Below are 23,263 nucleotides of genomic sequence, written 5' to 3' on the forward strand. Positions count from 1 at the left end.
TTTTGGTGTTTAGTCTCACACTGTTGCCTCGCCCCACGTTAGTAACGGTGTAGGCTTGTCATCTTTTTGTTTTCCCTGTCATATTTTAAAATGTGTATTGTGTTTCGTGTCATGTTTGAGGACACCTGCCTGTACATCTGAGGAATTTCTGATGCGTCACGTCTTTGTATTCAGGCACACGATCAAAAAAACTAAAAGGTTAAAAAAATAGAAAGAAGCAGCAGCCATGAACATGTTGTGGTCTTTAGTAGTGATGTTTATACAACACATTTTTTAATAACAGATCAAAAGGGCTTTAAGGGCTTCGGTGTACCCGATCAGTGGTGTACACAGCCGTGTTTTGCCCAAGGAGAAGCCATGTTTGAAAAATGTAAACACATGCGTGTGGAAGCCTGCACGGCGCAGGTGGACTTGACGTTTTTCTTTGATGCATTTTGCAGCTATGAGTTGTTCTGAATTGTCAAAACCGGTGTTTGTCAGGCTTGTCGTGATCCGCTGTGGAGAATAAGTAAGTGAACCTTTCTGTCTGGCTCGGCGTGTGTTCTGAATCTGAGCGGCACGTTTCTGTTAAATGAGCCGACTATTATTTGGTCTGGAGAGTTTAAATCATGAACTTTGTTAAAGTTTTGGTGCTTCCTTTCCAAACAAAACAGGTATTAATCATGTTAGATGAACACACACACACTCACACACACACACACACACACACAAAGCAAGCTTTGCCCTCAGGCTGTAGCTAGATAAAGCTCTTGGGAAAATTCTGACAAGGACTGACGAAGGCAATGGAAAATGATGTTGAAAGTAAAACATTTAATGCTTATTTTACAGGTTCAGCCAGGTCATTCTGTCCATGTTACGTTTGACCTGCTGTAAGTCAGTGCCATGGTACAAGCTTCTTGGAGATGGCCTTGCTTTTCCATTTCCAACAATAGCAATTAATCAGGAAGAAAAAAAAGAAAACACAAAATATTCCAAGGCAACTGAGCAGCTTGGATTAACTCAACATGCAAATGCCCTGCCTATCTAAAAGCACGACGGGCTCGAGAATATATAAGTTATGGCTTTTTTTAAAGCAAAAAAGTGCATCCAACACAAAAATTCCAGTCCATAATAATTCATTGCTTGTACTTCGGATTGTGCTGGTGTCTATACTGATCCAGTTCCTGTTTTGCCCCTTTTGGAACTTCTCAAAGTTTAGGAGCTGATCTGAGATAGGAGAAACTCTATTCCACAAGGCTTGGCTCAATAAATATGGCAGTTCATCTGCCTTAAATGACGCCACACGCGTTCCAAAGCTTGTCACTGCTCAGGCTTCGGACCTGAAGAAGTACATTGTAAGTGTATGTATGAGAAGACACTATTTGTCTCTTGGTTTTCCTCAACTCTCAGTCATTATCTCGGCCCGTAGTCATAATTCGGTGCGCTGCTGGTTGAGTACATGTTGGCCGTGGCTGGATTCATGTGAGGAGGGTAAGTGTGACCTCGGATGCTTGGTAAAGGGTACGGAGTCGCCCTGGTTTTCACCCCCAGGTAGTGTTCGTAGGTGCTCGGGTATTTGTAAGGATGATGGTGGAGTGTGTCCGCAGCCTGATGTCCATCAATACGCAGTTCATGAGGGGGGCTACGTGGGCCAGAGGTGAGGGGGACGGCATGGAGGCCACCAGGCACCGGAAGGGCCGGGCTGAGCACACGGGACATGAGCTGGTGGGCAGGGTCGGCGTGGATGGGTGTGCCATTAGGGTCTCGGTCGTAGTCTCGCCGGCTGTCGTCTGCGGAAAAAGTGAAGATGTTTTGTTAGCATGGCACTGAAGTATTCTGGGATATTGTACTAAACACAATGACTCCATCTTTAGCAAAATCACTTGCTTGAATCACTTGCTCCAGGGACAGTTAGACTAAAAAATTGGCGAGAATGATGTGTATGTATTTTTGTACAGAAAAGGTACAAGAACCAAACTCTCAGACGTTGGTTTGACCATTTGGCTGTCATTAACAAACTGACAATAGCAAATGCTAGATATTATAATAAAACAGGTAAATTTAAATTACAATGTATGGCCAAAAATACCTGAGCATGAGTTTGCTGGACATCACATTTAAAAAAATGTTAATTTGATCCAGTTTAGCGCACCTAACCATGTTTATATAATGAATCCTTTGCAACTGTTAGCAATTGTTGTGGCTGAAACACATGATTAATCTAATTCAATAATTAGAAGGGGTGTCCCAATACTTTTGTACACCTAGTGAACCTTGCTAAACTTTATCCTAAGGACATTGCATGGAATTCTGCAAAAGCATGTTGAGCTAATCATTAAGACATAAAAGACATAAAAACAGTAGTTTGTAGTTAATACGAGCAGCTATTTGAGGATAAATGTAGTATATTTACAAAAACAAACAAGTGTGTTGATCCAAATGTTATTTAATTTAAGTATAAGTATAATGATTGCTATAGAAGTTGTTGGCAACGTTAGCAACGTATTAGCATCATGTTTTTGTTTACTTTATTTAAAGTTACTTTATTTTTACTCCTAAAATGTAGTCATTTCGTGTTTTATGATAACTAATGTATATAAAAATGTTATCTTAAATAACAGGGACTTATTAATGTGAATTAAAAAACCCAAACAAACGATGCGAGTGTAACTTGTCCGTTTCAGATGCTACTGTTAGCGGATTCATTAAACATGTATTTTAGCCACATTTCTGGAATAAAGCCTGAAGAATCCGCTCTAATTTGAAAGCTTTGGTTTGCAGTTTGGGATTTGAGGTGCGGTACAAGTGATTGACACGGTAAGTTATAGGTCTCATCTGCCAAACAGGCTAATTCAGTCAGGAAATCGTCTTTTTATTTTTTACACAGAGCAGAAGTGCCAGGGGGAGAACCGTCAGAGAGGATGTTTTCGGTCTGAGAGGTGTTTGTCCTCTGGGCATGCAGCTGTTCAAACTGCTGTCTATTAACATCTGCAAACCAGACTGGAAATCTGAAGTGTTTGGCCGTGTGGGGAGGATTTTTCTGTGGAAGTGAAAATGTCACCGACGTGCCTGATGCAGGTTCGTTCTGATGCCAATAATGCTTTTCAATGATGGTGTTGATGTTTGGTTCGAATACATTTGCATAGCAATTAAATCGCTGATACAGTGGATGTTCCTCTCAATGCTGCATGTGTGGGCTTAGAAAAAGTTAAAAAGATTTTTTGTATATTTTCTGGGTAAAAGGTCCTAAAAATATTAAAATCGAGCATGTTTTTACAGAACATTTAGAATTTTTTTAAATATTGTCCAACCATGAACTCTCTCTATCTCACACACACTTACAGCTACTTCACCATTTTGATATTAATAATTGTATTTTCTATTCTACTCTAGATACTGTATATCCTTTGCAGATGGAAATATAGAAAGTTTATTTCAATCTGAGACTATGTTTAAAGCCCTATGGTTTGGAATGGGATGCCCAGCAGTCAAGGTCAGATATCCACATATGGTAGCAACTGAAAACATCCACCCCCCCCCTTCCCAAAAAAGGAATATATATATATATATATGTGATATATACACACATACATCATACATACAATGTGCAAACATGCCAAAAAAGTATATACACACATTGTTTGTACTTGTTTGTACTTTTCCATGTGCAATTTAAGATTTCATGTGCAGTCATTTGTAAATATTATATATTTACATCCAGCCATGGTCATTTGTAAATATATATTTACATTATGTAAATATATAATGGGGGGGGGGGATTTGCAGTGTTACAGCAGCTTACAAGAATATAAAAGTACTTGCTATCCCTTCGCTGCTGTAACTGAATTTCCCCACTGTGGGACGAATAAAGGATTATCTTACATGTTGCTGCAGAGCTGGATTTTGCTTTTAAATAATGTCTTTATAAGTTTAATAATGCAGCAAACGAAAGAAAATGAATGATGGGGTATTTTAAAGCAGCTGGATATTTTGTTCATGCTGCTATGTCACAATTACACAATTCCTACAGAATATAGCTGATTGTATACTGTACTGCTAGTCTGTATGACTGTATGAGTTGGGTTACAGTATTAAACCATAAAACTACTAGCACTCAATAACCAGCCTTCATCTGCTTCAGCTGGGATGTGTTATATAAACACTTGTACTACTGCTTGTAGATGCCTTATTTGAGATGATGTTGATGAAGTGAATTTACCTTTTTCAGCACCATTCTGTTGAGGTGGAGAAGACATGGGGTTTCTTGTTCGGGCGAAAGCGCTGATTATTGGCAGTGAACCTGGCCTGTGATTTCTGGGCCTGAAACCAACACAGCAAGGTCAGTAACATGAACACACATATCATGCCGTGTGTATGTGTGTATGTGTGTGTGTGTGGGGGGGGGATTTTCAAATCACAAAAATAAGAAAATGGCTTAATAGTGATGCTAAGTTATCTTTGTTTGGTTGCAAGAACACTTTTAGGTATAGGTATTATATGTCTTGTTGCAAGGTACATTTCAATTTTAAACGTTGCACTGAAGTGTATATATTCTGCATTCAAGCAGTTTGTAATCATCATAGCAAAGGTTAAAATCAAGATTATAAATTGTACATGTACAGTTGTAATGATAGACCTCAATGTAGCCTGTATATATGCTGTGTCCTGTTCCTTAAAGCTGCACTGGGTTACATTAAAGGGTGTGGTGCTTTCCCAACGGTGCTGCCCCAAACATCATGGGTCACTGAGAGCTTAATTCTTAATGCTCAACAACGAACTTTTTTTGTTTTTGATCACACAAGAGATTAGAAATAAACTGCACTGTAATTACTTGATTCAGTCATAATAGTATATTATTTTCACCTATTAAATAAGAACTAGAATAAACTAATAATACACGTATTATGAATTCTGTACACCGTGTGCATTTTTATGTAATATATTCATTCAATCAAGTGTCAGTATTCGGTACTCACCAGTCTTCTGGATCACAGTCTCTGAATCCCTTCGCAAACGGATTACTGGCGATTTTTAGCTGTGTTATCTGCAAAATATAAATATAATAATTAATCATTAAATAATAATAATAAAGTATAGTATTAAAATATAGTTTACACAACAAATCTAGCATTGCAGTATCGCATTAGCTTTAACAAAGTAATTTTCTTATTACATTTATTAAATTCTCTTCAATTCAGTTTGCTCATTGGTTTATAAATATACAGTAAACAAATATTTCGGTATAAACAGTTGTTGAATTTATAGAATAGAAGACAGAATATTTCCGATTGCTTTATTAATCAGAGAAATGTGCGTTATATTTTGTGCAAATGTAAATTAATAACTTAATTACTACTTAATTGTCAGTGTGCGTAAACATTTTCTTCCCGAATCTGCATTTAGTTTAAATGCTGAACTAAAATAATAAATATTTTGCATTCGAAATTAAATTGAACAAAAATTCTACTTTTTAAATGCATTTTATTAATTTAAATCACGTCCACGTGTCTATTATATTTTCATTTTTTTTGCCATAATTACCACAGAATAACCTGTTTTTCTAGATTTTTACGTATTTGTTTGTTTTATTTTCCAGACAAAAAGATCGCGATCTGTCAGACTAAACATTTCCACCGGCTGAGAGATTTTTATTCTGTAAACTTTCCAAATGTTGCGTTTGCAAAATAAAAGCTGAAATATAAATATGTTAGGATACAGAAAGACTAAACTAATCCTAAGAATAGCTTGAGTGTTTACTCGTGTTATAGCAACATACGTGCAACACTAGAAAACAAACACCGGTCATGGTTTACTGAATGTAAATAAAGTAGCTTTTTATTTTATTATTATTTGTTTGAACAATCCACCTACATTGATATTATTTTTAAACTTCCTAATTGTACAGGTTTGAATCCAATCGTGCCTTATAAAACACAAAAGCAGAAAAAGGTGAAACAAGCAACATGCTTTATTTTAAGTAGTTCACAATGGTTCCAGTCTCAGGAGCAGGGAGGATATAGATGTGACATTCCAGCCCGAGTTCAAGAAAAAAAAAGCCCAGAATGTTAAAAGCTTGCTTCTGAGATTGAGGTCAAACTGATAGAAGACAGAGCAGGAAAGAAAAAAGTAGTTGAGCAGCAGAGAGGACCAGCTGCGCCCCAACATCACTGATATGACACTGCTGAGAGGCAAAAGCCTTCATTCATCACTTTACTATAGCCTGCATCTGCACAATATAGCCAGTCAGTTTTGCTTTGGGTTTTTTTTTTTTCTTGCTTTGCCAAGTTGCATTTTTGTGATTTTAATTTCCTAGCCACCATTGCTATATGTACGTACACGGAGGGAGAAGTGGAAAATGCTGGCTTTCATTAGGCAGATGTCTTTTCCAAAGGCGACTGTGATGTTAGGCTACTTATAGAGGTTTAACTCAATAAATAAAGGACCAACCAATTTGAACCTAAGTCTGAGAGTCTACAATAGTCTACAATAACAGAAATGGGGAATGTTGGCTTTATTTACTGTAGAAAAAGTTACGCAAGAAATTAATCCTAAAATGAAAGGTCGGTAGGCCTTTACGATCTGGAATGTTTGTCCTTTTTGTGTGTTTTTAAGGGAGATGGTGGTGGTGGGGGGTATATTAAGCTGAACTTGAAGTCTACGACCCGCTTGTTACTTACAGTTATTTAAAATAAAAAAATACTAAAAAAAAACATTGAATTGTACATATTTGTTCTTCTAGCTGGGATGTGCGACACTGGTGACTTTCTTTTTATTTATTTATTTAATTAATTAATATCAGTCCACTGTTTTATATGTATAGTGTGTTTTGCATTTCGGTGTATTTTAAGTTTGCAACGTGTGCACAGATCATAGAGAAACAAAATATTATATATACAATATACATTACTAGGTCTTACATTTAGTAAAAAGTAAATTCAATTGCGCACAAAGTTTGAAGTATTTACTTACCAAGTTTGGTACTTAAGGGAACTAATTTATTCCCCTTTAAATGTTTTAGTGTACTTGTGCTTATCTCTTAGCAAACATGAATAAGCTATTTCTTCAACAATGCTTGTAATTTATGTGATTACATTCAACACCTTGAATAGAGTAATTTTTTAGCTGTAAGTCCATTTCAAACTCAGAAGCACAGAAATGGTGTTGCTTCGAGCTCCAGCTTTTAAGCTCCGGGTTTGTACATCGAACTGTGGTTATTTAAAGCTACACAAATAAACCCCCGTTCCAGTTTATTTACCCTCGACACAAGACTGCGTGTATTAATCGTGTTTTAGGTGGATGGATGAATGAATGAACTTGTTCTTACTCTGTGGTTCTGGTAAGCCGTGACTGCTGTGAATCGCGTCTCCTCGAAAACAAAAGTCTTATAGTTTTCTTCTGCGTATTTCTCACTGTCCTTCCGTGGATCCACGTAAACCACGTGAAATCTGGGCTGATATCTGTGCATGGAGTTCAGGATGATCTGCAAGAACGCAGAATAGGTTTCAGTACAGGAATGCATTTTAATTTAATAAATAAATGCACCAATTTTATCCCATATAGTGTCGATACTGCAGACAGACTGGACAGAGAGATGAATTTACTTATGTATTAACAATAGGAACAAACATCACCATGACTTCTATGACCTTTTAATTTTACATACACATAATTGCATAATAATTTTATCCAAATTGACTTAAAATATAATCAACTAAGGCTAAGGGTTGAGGCTCCTTTCAGAAGTGCAACAGTGGCAGCTTGGTGGTGGTGGGATCCAGTCCCATGCCCTCATTTGCTTAATATACGGTTTATTTAAATTAGATATTTGTGAACGTGTAGTTTATCAAGCAGTCATTTATTATATGTCTTGTATTTTTTTAGTCTGGGTGTTGGTACAAATAATTAAGACTTGCATAGTCCAAATATATTAAGCTATTATTTATCATGTCAACTGTATATACCATCAGTATTTTGCAAATTTGCACATGGCACTATTGCACTGTTTACACCAGCACAACAATAATGTATATACTGTATATATCTGCTCTACTTATATGCTTCACTTTATTTATTCTCTTTCATTGCCCATTCATGTAGCCACTTTAGTCACCTTCATTACTCTGTAAATACATATTAGTCTATACACTGTACAATCAACATTATCTGTTTAATATTCTTAATTTTCTTATATGTCTCCTCATTTCACTTATCTGGTCACTTCTGCACTTTAACTGTAATGTATATAATCTCTATCTTGCACTTCTGGTTAGATGCTACTGCATTTCGTTGGCTTTGTACTTGCTTGCTCTGCACAATGACAATAAAGTTGAATCTAATCTAATCTAATCTAACTAATTATAAAGTCAGTCAATTATAAACGTTCCCCACATACAAGTTTTTTTTACTTTTCACTGGACCCTAAATATATTAAATTCCAAACACCTACATTACATGGCATATAAATTCGTGTAGTATTTATACACGTAGCCATAAATACTCACATGTCCATTATCGTCCAGCAGGTTGTTGGTCAGTTTGAGTTTATCGAAGGAGACGATTTGTTTCATCCATTGGGCTCCTTTAGCGGGGGAGTCGGGGTGGTAGTGAACCCTCCCGGGTGTGGCAGGGTCAGCCTTACCGGCCACCAACCACGACGAGCTGTGAAACGCATACCTTTAAAACAAAGAGATAAGAAGAATGAACTGATGGACTGTAAGGCATGTATTTTAGTTCATTCGTGCTTATGCTGGAGATGTTTTTTGTAACTTTATTAGATGTTTATAGACCCACCAAGACGATATTTTGCTGGACCAGCCAACCCTTCAGTAGCTAGATGTTTTAATTCTCTTGTAGCCCCGGCTATATGGGACCCACATTTCCCAGCTGCTACATGCCTCGTTAATAACCTGCCAAAACTATCGGACCTGGACTATTTGTTGCTCGGTAGCCATGGTAACAAGGACCTTGGACTAACTTTCTGTAAATAGCACCGACATAAATAGCTAGACCAGTTCTAATAACACGATGAAACCCACTCCCGGTTTAGTTATTATAGCTTGATTTATAGTGTTTTAATTGCTATTAGGTTATTTTTCAGAACTTGGCAGTATAGCCTGGTGGTTAATGTACTCTGGTATTGATTGGAAGGTTGAGGATTGAAGTCCCTGCATCATTATACTAAGACTGTTCGACATTTGAGTATGCTTGCCTTGCATCAAGTCGTTTTGGATGAAGGTTGAATGAATGGGATAAATTCTGCTTTTAATAAATGGTCTGTGTGATATAACGTAGCCAAACGAAGTAAGACGCATTATAGACAAAACTGGATGTATGTTGCTGTAGTGAAGTCAACTATTTAAGTTAAATAATGACATATCTAATCATAGTCATAGCATTAAAAGCAATACATATGGCTTTGAAGTAACTGACTATATCCACGTATGGTCTTGCTATACAGTTTGTAAGTTCATAATTATTAATGCAACATAATCAGGAAACAGTGTGCAGTTTATAGAACAAATGATCCATCCAGACAACTGTATGTAAATATTTATTGTGAACTGTTTTATTCATCATCCTAAACAATCCCAGACTCCAGATGAGTGAGTGTGTTTGGATGAATCGTGACATTCGGGCCATCAAACAGCAAACTAATCATTTTCAGGTTTCACCAGCATGAATCCTAAACATCAGGGTTTCACCAGCTGATTTTCAATAAACTACAATTAAGAAATCGCAGGAAGGGGCAATATAGACAACATTTATATCGTACGTTGCCATGATGAAGCCAAAAAATAGACCAATTAAAGACGTTTATGTAGTGTGTTCATGTTGTAGGCATTAATAAAGTATATTACATTTGTGTGGTGTTTACTCTTCTCCACAAACTGAAACTGTCTAGCTTTACCCAACCGTGATATAACAGGTTATAGATAAACATAATGTGACACTGATTTCACTGACTGATCTGACTTTAATCCTCGTGTTGACTTGCTTTTACGATAACCTATGAACATATTTTGCTGAAATGTCATTAATATATAGTAGATATGTAGTTAATTTATTTGTTCCTAATTGTAATGTCAGCGTTTGGATCGTAAGTTCAGCTTTACTTTTATTGTTAGGTCACATAGACCTAAAATAAAAATATCAGCCACTAATAAATAGAAAATACTTGGTAACTTATTATTCCTGCACACCTACTGTCATGTTTAAGAGTAAACTTGTGCATCAGTACGGTTTACTTACCGATATCGTTTATCGTCGACCGGTAGGAAATCCATTAAAAGCATGTAGTCGGCCATTGGGTCCATCCCGAATATTTTCACTTGGAAGGTAGGAAACATTCGTCTAAAAAGAAACAGAGTAAATTAAAGCTTCGTTAGTCTTTCATACAGCAACAGAACTGACACAGGGTTTTATTTTCTGACGCAAATGTCATTCTGTCATGTCATGTAGTTATACGCCCTGTATAAACTTCTTTTGTAGTTTTTAAGCATTTGCATCTATTAAAACATTTTTTAGCACACTATGATAATAATAATAATTTTCCCAGGAGTTTTATTGAATGTGTAGTGCAGACATGTGCAATTTTACGTTTCATGCATTATGGCAATTCGAGGTGCTTATATCTAGTTTATTATTTTTGTAGTATTTTTATAGAACAATAATACATTACATTTCCATTTAATGGAACAATAATTCATTAAAAAAGTTTTGAAACTATTGTTTGATAGATGAGATGTTACAAACTCTTGCGTATTTATTAAATTCTATAATTTATTTTACACGATTTGGGATTTAGACTGGAAGTGTGAAGTGTAATATGTATTATGTATATTATGTATGACATTTCTTCTACAATAATTCATAATATAATGTCATTTAAAATAATCTCAGTGCTTGACAAACCCAAATCGATGACGCGTTTTTGCGCCAAATCTAAAATGCATAAATTTTTAACAGATTTTGTTTGGATATTTATTCGATCTCTTCCCCCTCCAGCTATAAATTTGACCTGTAAGTAAATCTGTTTTTTTTTCCTCCCACTGCTGTTTGTGAGTGAAAGTGATCCTCCAGGTCATCGCTCCATAAGCATCAGTGTCAGGGTGCAGTTTTGCTCAGGTGAGGCTAAAGTAGCTCTGAAAGTGCTTTTCTGAGGATCTGGTGTTGGGAAAGTTTCGCTAGTGACAGATTACCCTGTAATACTGAACAACAGTGCAAACTAATCCTACTGCAGCTAAATTACAATACAGGATCTCTGTTTTTCTTATTTGTTTTTCTTGGCACAACGAAACAAATAGAATTAAAAAGTGCAAAGCCAACAAAAATCAGCAGTGATCACATAAACACAAATAAAGTCGAATTAAGAAATTATTTTGCTCTTGAGAACATCAGTTTCATATAAAAATAATTCATTACTGTATTTTTATAGTCGAAGTAAATGGGTCGAAAATTAATCGCGTAAACTTTTTTTTAATATAAATTATACATTTTTGCGTTTAAAAGTTCAATACATTGTTTACAGCATTACCATAATCGATAAGTCACATGTATTATGCTTATGTATATAAAATTGTTCTACAAATTTAAGATTTTTTTGTGAAAAGCTTTTAAAAGCATAATTAATTGTTGTTCAATAGATATAATTTTATAATGTAACAATATTTGTTTATTTTAGTTTAGTTATTACAAAGCATGAGCTTAAACGCTGCTTCAAAACAAATTAAAATGATTTATAAAGTGTTAAAATGAGTTCGACAACTGACAACTCAAATACGTGTTAATTATTTTTACTGTTAATATTTAATGCTCGCGTTTTCCAGCTTTATTTGAAACTTAATTCTTTATTGTATTTAGTATTTTAGTATTTAAGGAATGTAACTAAAATCACATTAGAGCGAATTTTCTCTATCAGTCTAAATAACAAAACATGTCAGTTATATGGACGGAAAAAGACAAAGGAAAAAGAAAGTCAACAAATTCACCAAATATCCCAAATATTCAGATTTTATACATGATTTAACTGAAAAATAATACATCAAGATTTTTTTTTCAATAGCTGCTTTTTACTGGTGTTTTTAGAAATAAATCGCTTGAACTACAGTTTATCAGCAGCATAGTTCATTTATTGACATTAAAAGCAACAACATTTCACATTTCCTTACATATCACATTAAAATCTAAATATTAAAGATTTAGTCATTAGCAGTTTGTATTAATTCAGTACAACACTGAAATTATTTACAGCATTTAACAGACGCGTTTATCCAAAGCGACTAAATTACGACTAAATACAATTCGAGCCGTTTGGAGTTAGGGGTCTTGCTCAGGGGCCCAACAGTGGTAACTTGGTGATGGTGGGACTTAAACCGGCAACCTTCTAATTACTAATCCAGTACCTTAACCACTGAGCTACCGCTTTTAAATCTTAAGAATTAATTAACCCAAATAATTAAAAAACCACCCCTACACTTAAAATTGGTTAAAATGAATTAACTTTTTTAATAAATGTCATTCTGTCACGTCATGTCATGTAGTTATACGCCCTGCACTTCTTTTGTAGTTTTTTGCATCTATTATTTGCATCTCTTAAAACATTTTTTTAGCAGCCTATAATAATAATTATAACAATAATAATCAATTTTGGAAAATAATAATTAAAACTTTAAATTAAATATTAAATAAAATATTTTACAGTTAGATTTTCTATGAAATATTTGATGTGAAAATGATTATTAAATATAAAATAAAATATATTACTAGTATTAAATATTAATAAATGTATACATGAATTTGCATTTTGAGATGAAACAAACTTTATTTATGAAGAAACACCAATGAATCACCTAACTGTTAAATAGAAATATAGATGAATAGATAAAAATACAATAGAAATAATAAAAACTCGGATAAATTCCTTTGTAGTTATGAATATTACTAAATAAACATGATCGCGTTTTATCTAGGTTTTAAAAACACCCAACAATTAAAACTTGTACTGTTATACAATGTGATTTAAACAATCAAGTCCATGAATTTTAGCATGCTGTTACAAAGTAGAGGATGAAGCCATTAGCACCAGGGCTTAAATAACTATTTGTTGATTTGTGATTATTCTAATCTTCCCGTCATGCCAAGCGGCCTTTGAATACGCTAACATTGTGGAGGACACTATCAGCTTTTATCCTCTCTTATCACAGAGTAAACACACACACTGTTAGCTCTCCATTATAGCTCTGTAAGCTTCTACACTGCTGCTAAATAGTGTTAAATATTCAACACTTCAACTGGTGTTTGCAGAAAACAGGAGGTGAAGAATTACTCTCATTTATCTCTGTTCAGAAGGTTAAATACTGAATGAGCTATATACATTCCTTTTTAAATTCAGTTTAAAAATGGAAAAGGATGGAAGATAACTTGTGGAACACAGTGTTAACCCCAAACCATCGGTGTTAATTTAATAATGTGGGTGTTAAGTCGACCCAGTTCATTCACCAGTCTGCTATTGTAGTTGGATTTATCATTTAAGAGGGAACTTAATACCTGTGGGTTTTGTTTAGGGTTTTTATCAATGTCCAGGCCAAGAATGAGTTTATAACCTTAGCTGGACGCATTACATTACACTAAAGTCTTATTTTAACTATTTAATAGTTCATTCAGCCAATGAGCAGCCAACACGTGTAAGGGGTAATAATAAATGTGCTAATTCATTATTGTTTTTAATAATAAAGTATTTATGAATATACTGAACCTTGCAGGCGTTAATTCATTCATGCAGAAAGCAATTCTACTCAGATTTACCTACACTAACAGTGCATGAATATATTATTTTATTCAAACGTTAATTTTGCTTCAATTAAAGTGGCTTCTGTTAACACTTATATTATGTATAAAGCTGAAGGCTTGTTTATACACTGCACAAAATTCTATGCAAACATTCTTTCTCCACGTTAAGACGTAACATATCCACGTTTTGTTCTTGATAATGAAAGTTAAATCCAACCTCAGCTGGATTGTTTGACCCAAATTCAGATTAATTGTTAATTAGCTGAGAATCTTAATTAAACGTTTAGTTTATAATTCAACACGAACGTTAAATTATCCCTGCTTGCTTCAAAGCTGAAGGCCTATCATTTCCCCCACATTGTGTATTTCAGCAAGAGTAATGCTCATTTTAATGAAAAATATTATGTATTATATTTTAAAACTTCACTTTTATGTATAATTATTAACGTAAAGCTAAAAATGTGTCTTACATTGTGGGAGGCCAATTACTACCCGCAACGCGTATTTAGAACTTCGCATTGTGTATTGAAACACCAAGGTTCAGTCCTAAACCCAGACTAACACTACAGGTGGAGAGGTAAATTACTACAGTAGGATGTGAACTGCTGTTAAATGATGTTAAATATCTAACAGGCCGGTGTTTGTTTTGTAAGTGTTAATTAAATTAAACACGATTTGAAGCAAGCAAGCTGTAGCTCTAGCTGTAGTTATAAACACATTATTTCATTTAATCATATTTAATCATACAGAACAAAATTTGCTCAACAAAAGTGCTGAGGTAGCTCTCAAAATGTTTACCCCCCCACCCAAAAAAATCCACAGTGCTGCCACAGTTGTACCCTGGTAAACTAGAGTCAAAACTGCTGCTTGTTTTAGTTTACTAATATTTATCTTTTGGAGTATAATCGTGATTTGTGCATTATAACCTGGCACATGAGTTCATTTAATATTGTGCCAAATTTAACACTCCAGGTCGCAAATGTAGGCCTGTAACACAACACTGTGTATTCAACATCTAATGCTTCAGTGCTAATGCACTATAATTTAACACAATGTGTAACAGAATATTTGCATGAGATGTATGACCCTTTAACACTGATTCAACAAGATTTAACAGTGCTGCTATAACCACTATATATGCACTAAGCATCTTAAATCTGCACCAATTCAATACAGTAAGGTTAATATATAATATATAACAATAGTATAGGCTATTACTTCTGTTAATTAAAATGCACAGTGACCAGTTGTAATGTTTATAGACCTGTATTATTTTATTATTTCACTGCTGTTGTTTTGCTTTTTTATATGTGAATAATAATGCAACACTTATTATTTATATTTAATAATGCTGTAAACAATCAAGGTGTTTTAATTCGAGCATGCACATTTATTTCTTCGAAATTTAGATTGCACTGCTGGTGTATAAATGTTTGGAAATTTACTGTCAAAAACAAAAACTCTCATTGTGTACAATTGAAATCAATCCTACACGAGTAATCTTTTGGAAACGCTGAATTGAAATATTAAAAATAAATAAATAAATAAATAATAATAATAATAAACGGAGTCGCTCACCTTCCAGCCTTGGTGACGATCATTTCAGTACCCAGCTGATTAAACTCATCCCACAGCGCCTTCATCTCCAGCTGCACGCTGATGTTTGCCACTTTGGGATTCTTTTTCACCAGAGACTTGTTCGGTGTTGAGGTTGAAGATGAAGAAGATGAAGATGATGAAGTAGAGGAGCAGCTCGTGTTGGCCGGGTCACCCTGTGCGGCCTCGGAGCCCGAGTACGGGGGATAACACGCGGCCTGGGGCGCAGAAGGGCAAGACTCGAAGTGGCCCTCATGCTGGCTGCTGTAAGGATCCCCGGGCGATGGCGAGAGGTGGTGAGGGTGAGGGTGGTGCGGGTGAGGAGGGTGAGGGTGAGCATGGTAGCTGCCCGGCGCGTTTAAGCTGTTCAGGCTGCTGGTGGTGAAGGCTGCAACATCGCAAAAATGGGAGAGCTGCGTCAGCCACGGGCTTGAGATGGCTGAAATCATTCCCAAAAATACGCAAAATTAAACAAAATACTAGAAAAGAAAAGTAGATAAAGTTTGCGACTGTTGAGCAGTCGGGTTTCTGACGCTGTCAGCGGGTAAATGATGGTTATGTCATAAAAAAATAATATTCACACAAAGTCGCGCAAGAATCAGAAAAGTGTGAAATCAAGCGCGTAAAATATTTTGTCCTTTTTAAAACAGAAACTGAACACAAAAACACTCCGCTGGTGATGCGGCGATTTCTTTTGGTTTGTTTTAAAACATACAAAATGGGCAAAAAATAAAAAACCCACGATGCTTAAATGATAAATATAATAATAAAAAAAAAAGTAAATAAATCAAAGTCCTTTACAGTAACGCAATATCCGATGCAGCACGAAAGCCCGAAAAAAGCACAAAATGCCGCAATCGACACACACACACACGCACAAAAACACCCAGATCTCAATAAAGTCCTTCAGTCTGCAAAAGCGCAAAGGTGCGGCGTTTATCTGCCCCGTGTTGTTGTGTTTTGAGCTGCAACTGCTCCAATCTGCCTCTGCTTCTCCTGCCTGTATGCTAATGCAAAATCCAGACTTTCTTCTCTCTTATCTGCTCCCCATAGGGCCACCCCTTCACACACACACACACACACACACACACACACACACACACACACACACTTGCGCGCACACACGCACCCGCACGCACACACACGCAAATCTCCGGTTCTTGTTTCTATTTAGATAAGACGCTGCAGGTACACTCGCATCTTTACCTTTTCCTCACTGACCCTGACTGACACTATTTATATCTATATCTTTTTTATTTTTTATTTTTTTATTTTTTGCAATTTTATATGTATTTTTAAAATGTATTATTATGGATAAATATGTTAAAATAGTTATTTTCCTAATCTCAGTACGAGAAATTAAGCAGAAACATTTAGGTTATTTTTGTATTTAATTTTTTCCTGCTTTTATATTTCTGCAGTAAATTGTGAATTTTTCTAATGCATTCTTTCATTTTAGTTATTTATTTTGCCACACAGACCAAGCTGCAATTTTACTCATGTTAAATGTTATTTTATTATTATTTTAATATTATTTTGCAGTGCGTAAAATGCTTCCCACGTGTTCCAAATCTCCATATTTTTATATGGTTATTAAAAGTCGTCAACCTCTTGCTATTTATTTTTAATTAATAAATCACTATTTAAATAATGAAAATGCACCGCGTTTTTTAATATTCCTTGTTTTATTTACAGGTACTCAGAATCCATATGCAGTTTTACATCATTCTTACAGTTGACCCTAATTGCACCCCGGATTTACCTCACGAATTATATTCATTTTATGTGGGTTATGGTTGGGTCAGATTTGGGCTTTTGCGTGGCAAAAAAAAAAAAACAGCACATAATGTTTATGCTGAGACCAAAATGCAGCCTAAGTCACTGCTCATACTGATTTATTATTTTCTTTGTGTGTAATTTATTGTATAGTATATTTTTTCCATTTGCATGTGCATTTGTGCAGTAGTGAATTCATCATTTTTAACTTCTGCGTTTATAACCTTGACACAGATTTTTATCCAAAATTGCACCTGGGCCAAATCTGTAAATAAATAAATAAAATAATAATAATAAATCTTGGGAATGAATTTACTACACAATTGTGTTGACTTTAGATTGTACAGTAACTGTGTAGCATTTACTGCACTTTTATTCGTCCTGCTCTCATTTGCATGTTTGACATTGACAGTTATGCTGCAAATGATAAATAAACTTACTATTTACGTATACACATAATATTATCATTTCATTTTGGTTGAAATGTGCTCGAATTCGCTCTTGCTAACAAATAATTAGTTGATTATTAATTACAATATGTGCCAAAAAGTGTATTCATTTATCCTTTTCCTTAGTGTCTTTATTTACATTTCCTTCGTCCACTTTGTGTCTCCAGTGTACCTAAATGCATATTTTGTCATCAATCATAAAGAGCTGCATAATGTTTATTTTACTGGGTTAAAACTGGGACGAAATAAGTTGCAACTGAGTTGAACTTCAGATTGGGCGCCATAATATTAACTCTCATTTTCCACCTTGGATATTTTGTGCATTATAAAAGGCCTTAAATCTGTTTTGGGTCAATTCGGCTTTGCATAAATCTCATACTATGGAAATTGACATGGAAACATGCAAACGTCATTAGCTGGGGTTTAGACATACTGTGTTTACTCAGCTTTACCCTGCACTTGTTGTTTATTGTGTTTTCATTTTGCTATAAACAGAGACATCTAGTTCAGAATTCAGATGGACAGTCACACTGGGGCACATTAGGACCACATATCGTTACTTTTGTGGTCCAAATTTATACTCATAGCTCATATAGGTATTTATAATTATTTCCTCGCCTCTCTTTTCTATGTAAATAACCATCATTTGTAATTATTTAATGATTTGTTTTTGCACAGGGGCCCTTAAGATGATTCGCCGCTGCAATAACATCTGCACCCGCGTCAGCCGACTTTTCCTGCTGTTCTCCCACGCAGCGAAGGTACATTTTAATGAATAAATATATTGTCACAGCTTATTGCATGCATTACATTTGCTTTAATGACACTTCACTGTTTTATTTGCATATGCATGCGTGTAATGTGCAGCAGGAAATGTCTGAACTACGGGAACTCAGGTACCCATGCGTGTCTGCGGCTTTCCGGGCGCACCGCAGTGCCGTCAAACCCCCCCAAAAAATGACCCACAAGTGTAGATTATGTTCCACTCTTACCTTCCATTTCGCGGGTCACTGTGCTGTAGTGCATGGTAAAAGATCCGAGTTTTACACTGGTTTTTTTACACGTTTTACGAAAGTCGCGTTTCCCCGCTGGCGAGAAGAGATATGGCGACACTGGGATCGCTTGCTCTGGGAGAAATGCCTCCGTCCATGAAACAGAAATCAAAAGTATTTGTAGATAAACGTCCTTCTTTTATTCCCTTTCAGTCCAGAGAACGTGAGATGGAGCTCAGAGCTGATTTTTCTTTGCTGTCGTCTCTTTTTGGGTAGCGACTCCAGTGTTTTTTCAAAGACAAGTCATTTCGGAATCACAAATGGTGCTTCTTTAATACATTTTGAGCTCTCCTGGTCGGTGTACAGACATGCCTTCTGTCTTATCTGACAAAACAGCTCATCCAGATGAGGAAAAGCTGTTTTGTTCGCGGTTTTCAAGCGAACTACTCAGACCCACCATTGAAGAAAGCAGTGAAGTTACTTGGCTGCTCGACGTGCCTGCAGGAGAAACTACTGCACAGACAGACTGCGTGTGTGTGTGTGTGTGTGTGTGTGTGCGTGTGTTTGTGTGTGTGTGTGTGTGTGTGTGTGTGTGCGTGTGTGTGTGAGCTCCACGCCTACCACAGACAGTAAAAAAGAAAGGAAATGGAATTGCATGGAATGTTTTATTTGAACGTGTCAGTCAATGTATATGTAAAGGCTGTAGGCGATCCGTCCTGTAAATTATTACACCATACATTCGCATTTCAGATGGACTCACTGTAGAGTTAAAACCTCACTGGGATTTACTTATCACTGCATAGGAAAATAGAAATATTACAGATTAGAGATGTGATAATGTAGTCTGCAGTTTTGATCGCATTTGAACAGAAGAGGATCATTATTATCAAACGTATTGTGTTCACTGTATACTGTACATTAATAATTATGTCCTACCTTAAATAATTATATTGTTGCGTTTGTTTGGCCATACATGTTTTTTGAGCATTGCCTGGATCAGTATATATGTCCAAAAGGTATGTGGTTGTATGTGGTTTATTACACCGGACGTTCAATAACACATTTTATAAATATTGTTATAAATCGGATAGACGCATATCAACAGATTATTGTATGTGTAATTAAGAATAGAAATAGGTTGTTGTTTGTGCGTTTAAGTGATTGTTTTGTAGTTTTGTAGTTTGTATAACAAGTGTTAGGATTGAATTGAATTGATTTGCACATCTATACAGCTATAAAACTAAACCGTGGTTGTTTAATATATGACGTCACAAAATGCGCACTTTGTAAGTGCAAGATTTAGGACATTTACTGCACATATTCCATACAGACTGAACCTCACATGAAGAATAGTATATTATATATCATACAGTTGGACATACAGCTGAAGAGTTCCAGTTTACAGTTCCAGCAGACACACAGCGTTGTATTGGCGTCTTTTGTTGCTGGAGGCATAATTCTGACATGTATGTGTACCTGTTTGCATACGAGACGTGACATTCAGAGTAACATGTAAGGCATTCAGAATATGTAGGACATAGTATTTTTAGGAAATGCTAACTTAAATACATAAAACCACGTGACATGCAAATGTAGGATATTTGGAAATACATCGTGTAAAAATAATTATAACTTGTATACAGATAGATAGATAGATAGATAGATAGATAGATAGATAGATAGATAGATAGATACTTTATTGATCCTTTGCAGGAAATTTCTTTGTTACAGCAGCTCACATCAGACAACAACAACTTCTTACATACATACAACATATAACATTCACTAACAGTATAAAAACAAGAAATAAAAATAAAAATGTACGGTATGATTCTATATACATGTAAACCCTTTTTATGGTGCATGCATAGCATACAAAATGTAGGTATTTATTACAAATTATTATGAATTACTTTAAATTATTATGAGTTGTTGAACAGTCTGATTGCAGATGTGAGGAATGATTTCCTGTAGCGTTCAGTCCTGCATTTGGAAGGAATATACATGGCAGGATTAGGAAGGACACTGTTAAATGTAATATGTAATAAGCAGACGTTTACTGTACACAACATTAGGGCCATTTAGGACACACATGACAAACAAAAGTTGGATGTTTGACCAAATAATTACAGGGAAAAAAACAGATTATCGCATTATTAGGATCACAATTTTCTAAATGTATGGCAGGCATTGAGAATTAGGACACTTTGGGTGCATGCATACTATCTAAGGTGCAGTATGGACACCATGTAAAATGTTTTCTAGGACTTGCTGGATTAGGACATAAAGACTTGAAAATAAGAAGCGGTGGAGCAGTGATATACGTGCAGAAGCATATTATTATTATTGTATTTTTATTTTCTGAGTTATTTGTACTTGAACATTGAAGACACATAGACACAAACTATTTGTAGTTTGTATAACAAGTGTTTGGACTTGAATTTACTGGTTTTGATTCGCACTATAAAACTAAACCGCGATTGTTGATTGTATGACGTCACAAAACGCGCATTTTGTACGTGCAAGAAATCCAGAATTAGATGTAAAACTCTATATTTAAAATTCTCCATGTAAAATTAGACCATGCAGTGGATGGCAGGCGGAAATAAAGCACAGGTCGGACATGCACTTGGATCTTGCCCTGTCTGATCCTGCTACTTGACCCCTGTTCTAATCTCCAGCAGTGTATCGAGCTGCTTATCTGCTGCTCAGCTTCATTATTAATGCACGTCAACTAAAAGTCCTGGTGTTTAAGCTCGAGTTGCTCCAGATAGGACTCGAGTTGCTTCTCATTTACACCTGGGCTCAGTGGGGGCAGAGGGGCACTAATGGGATGAGACTGTTACTGTTTCCCCTCCAGATTAAGTCACTGCGGGGTTTATCAGGATCTCCTCCCCTCTGAAGGTCCTAAATAAACCAGCACCATGATCTGCTGTTGTTTTAGTCAGGATGAGTCGGGTATTAGGATTTTGGAGAAGGAAACGTTTTTAGAAGCCTCGTTTAGGAGACAAAAACCAATGCAAAATGCGAGAACATGCAAAATCTACACACATCGACCTGTCTCATATACAGCAAATTGTTCGATTTCATTGTTTCTTAATAAAATTTATCCAGTATTTTCTGTATTAATTTAGGCTGTAATGATCTGTTATTAAAACTAATGATATATTAATATTATTATTATTACAAATAATATTTACATGCATCGCATCTCAATACATGTTAACAACATTATAAATATTATTATTTGTAAAATTAACATAGTATTATTATTATTATAATTAACATTGCATTGCAATATTATAATTAACAAAAGTAGATGTGGTTCAAACCGTAGCTTTCTGTTTTCCTATTATTATTATTATTATCATAATTATTATCGTTATTATTATTATTGTTATTATTATTACTACTATATTATATATTATTATTTTTACTAAAACATATTTACTGACTATATTAATTCTATGTTTTTTTCTGTGTATTTTTTATAAGTTATAATTGCTCTTTTATGCCGTTTGTAAACTTTATATTTAAAAGTCTTGTAGACAAAATAACTTTTTATTGAGCTTTATTATATTTCATCCCAATCGGTGTGACTTGTCTGACTTATTTGTAATATATTTTAGTGTTTTGTAATGCACTATATGCAATATAATATTTTTTAAAAAGTGTTATGGCAAAACAAACAGGTTACATAAAGTTAGTTTGCTTTTTGTGTAAAAATGTATTATTATTATATTGTTGTTATCATAATAAACAACAATAACGATAATTAATTGTATTTATAACTGATTTCTTCCTCAAGAAGTAAACACGACATAATTTTCAATAATTAAAAGCCATCACATTTGAAAAAAAAACAACTTTATATTTATTACAAAAAATGCATTACATGTTGAATAATTGAACGATAAAACCTTTACTGTTTATATATAGATATTATAAAACTATGAAAATGTAAATATGAAATAGAACAGGCCTGTATAATTTAGGCCTATAAACAGCGTATTTTGTATAATTCGGTCATTTGGAAGAAAAAAAATAATTTTAATAAGAATTGTTGGTGGGCATTTATCGACTTGGACTTGATTGTATTTTAGGTCAAACGTATTTCTTTATATTAGTGATTTTAGGGTGGAAGTTTGACTGTTTTGTGCAGCATAGTTCCGGTCTGAGCTCACTTGCTGTGCCGCACCAGATCGTGCCCAGTGTTTCTCTCTTCTTTATCTCATTCACTTCATCATTGCCAAGTCGGAAGCTCCTTTGTAAACACCCAGGTGATAACAGACAAAATACAGAGTCCCATTAAACACACACGCACACACACACACACACACACACACACACACACACACACACACACACACACACACACACACACACACACACACACACACACACACACACAAACAAAAAGGAAGAGAGCTCTCATTAAGACTTAAACCTGTGCGATATTAAATACTGTTTATATTAGAAAAAACTGAGAAACAGCAAAATTTGGCAAATTTGGCTACACACTGAACAAACTCGGATCTTTAAGTCAGTAAACAATCAGAGGAGGGGTGGACACAAAATGATCTGACCCCTTCACTTTCTTAACTCATGAAAAGACCAGTTAAAGCTATATTATGTACACAGTACAAACAACACCAAGCAATACTATAGCTTTATTACTATATG

General features: G+C 35.1%; 1 protein-coding gene across 1 annotated transcript; it reads right to left on the reverse strand.

Moving 5' to 3' along the window:
* Positions 1 to 1,392: 1,392 nt before the first annotated feature.
* tbx1 (T-box transcription factor 1) lies at positions 1,393 to 18,614 on the reverse strand. Its single transcript, XM_063018036.1, has 8 exons — positions 18,581 to 18,614; positions 15,346 to 15,751; positions 10,228 to 10,329; positions 8,481 to 8,652; positions 7,304 to 7,459; positions 4,956 to 5,023; positions 4,199 to 4,299; positions 1,393 to 1,769 (listed from the first exon to the last, which is right to left on the reverse strand). Exons 1-8 carry the CDS (start codon positions 18,612 to 18,614, stop codon positions 1,393 to 1,395), a joined length of 1,416 nt encoding a protein of 471 aa, XP_062874106.1.
* Between the last annotated feature and the right edge of the window lie 4,649 nt (positions 18,615 to 23,263).

The sequence above is a fragment of the Trichomycterus rosablanca genome, chromosome 21 (assembly GCF_030014385.1).
Source record: "Trichomycterus rosablanca isolate fTriRos1 chromosome 21, fTriRos1.hap1, whole genome shotgun sequence".
Classification (NCBI taxonomy): Eukaryota; Metazoa; Chordata; class Actinopteri; order Siluriformes; family Trichomycteridae; genus Trichomycterus; species Trichomycterus rosablanca.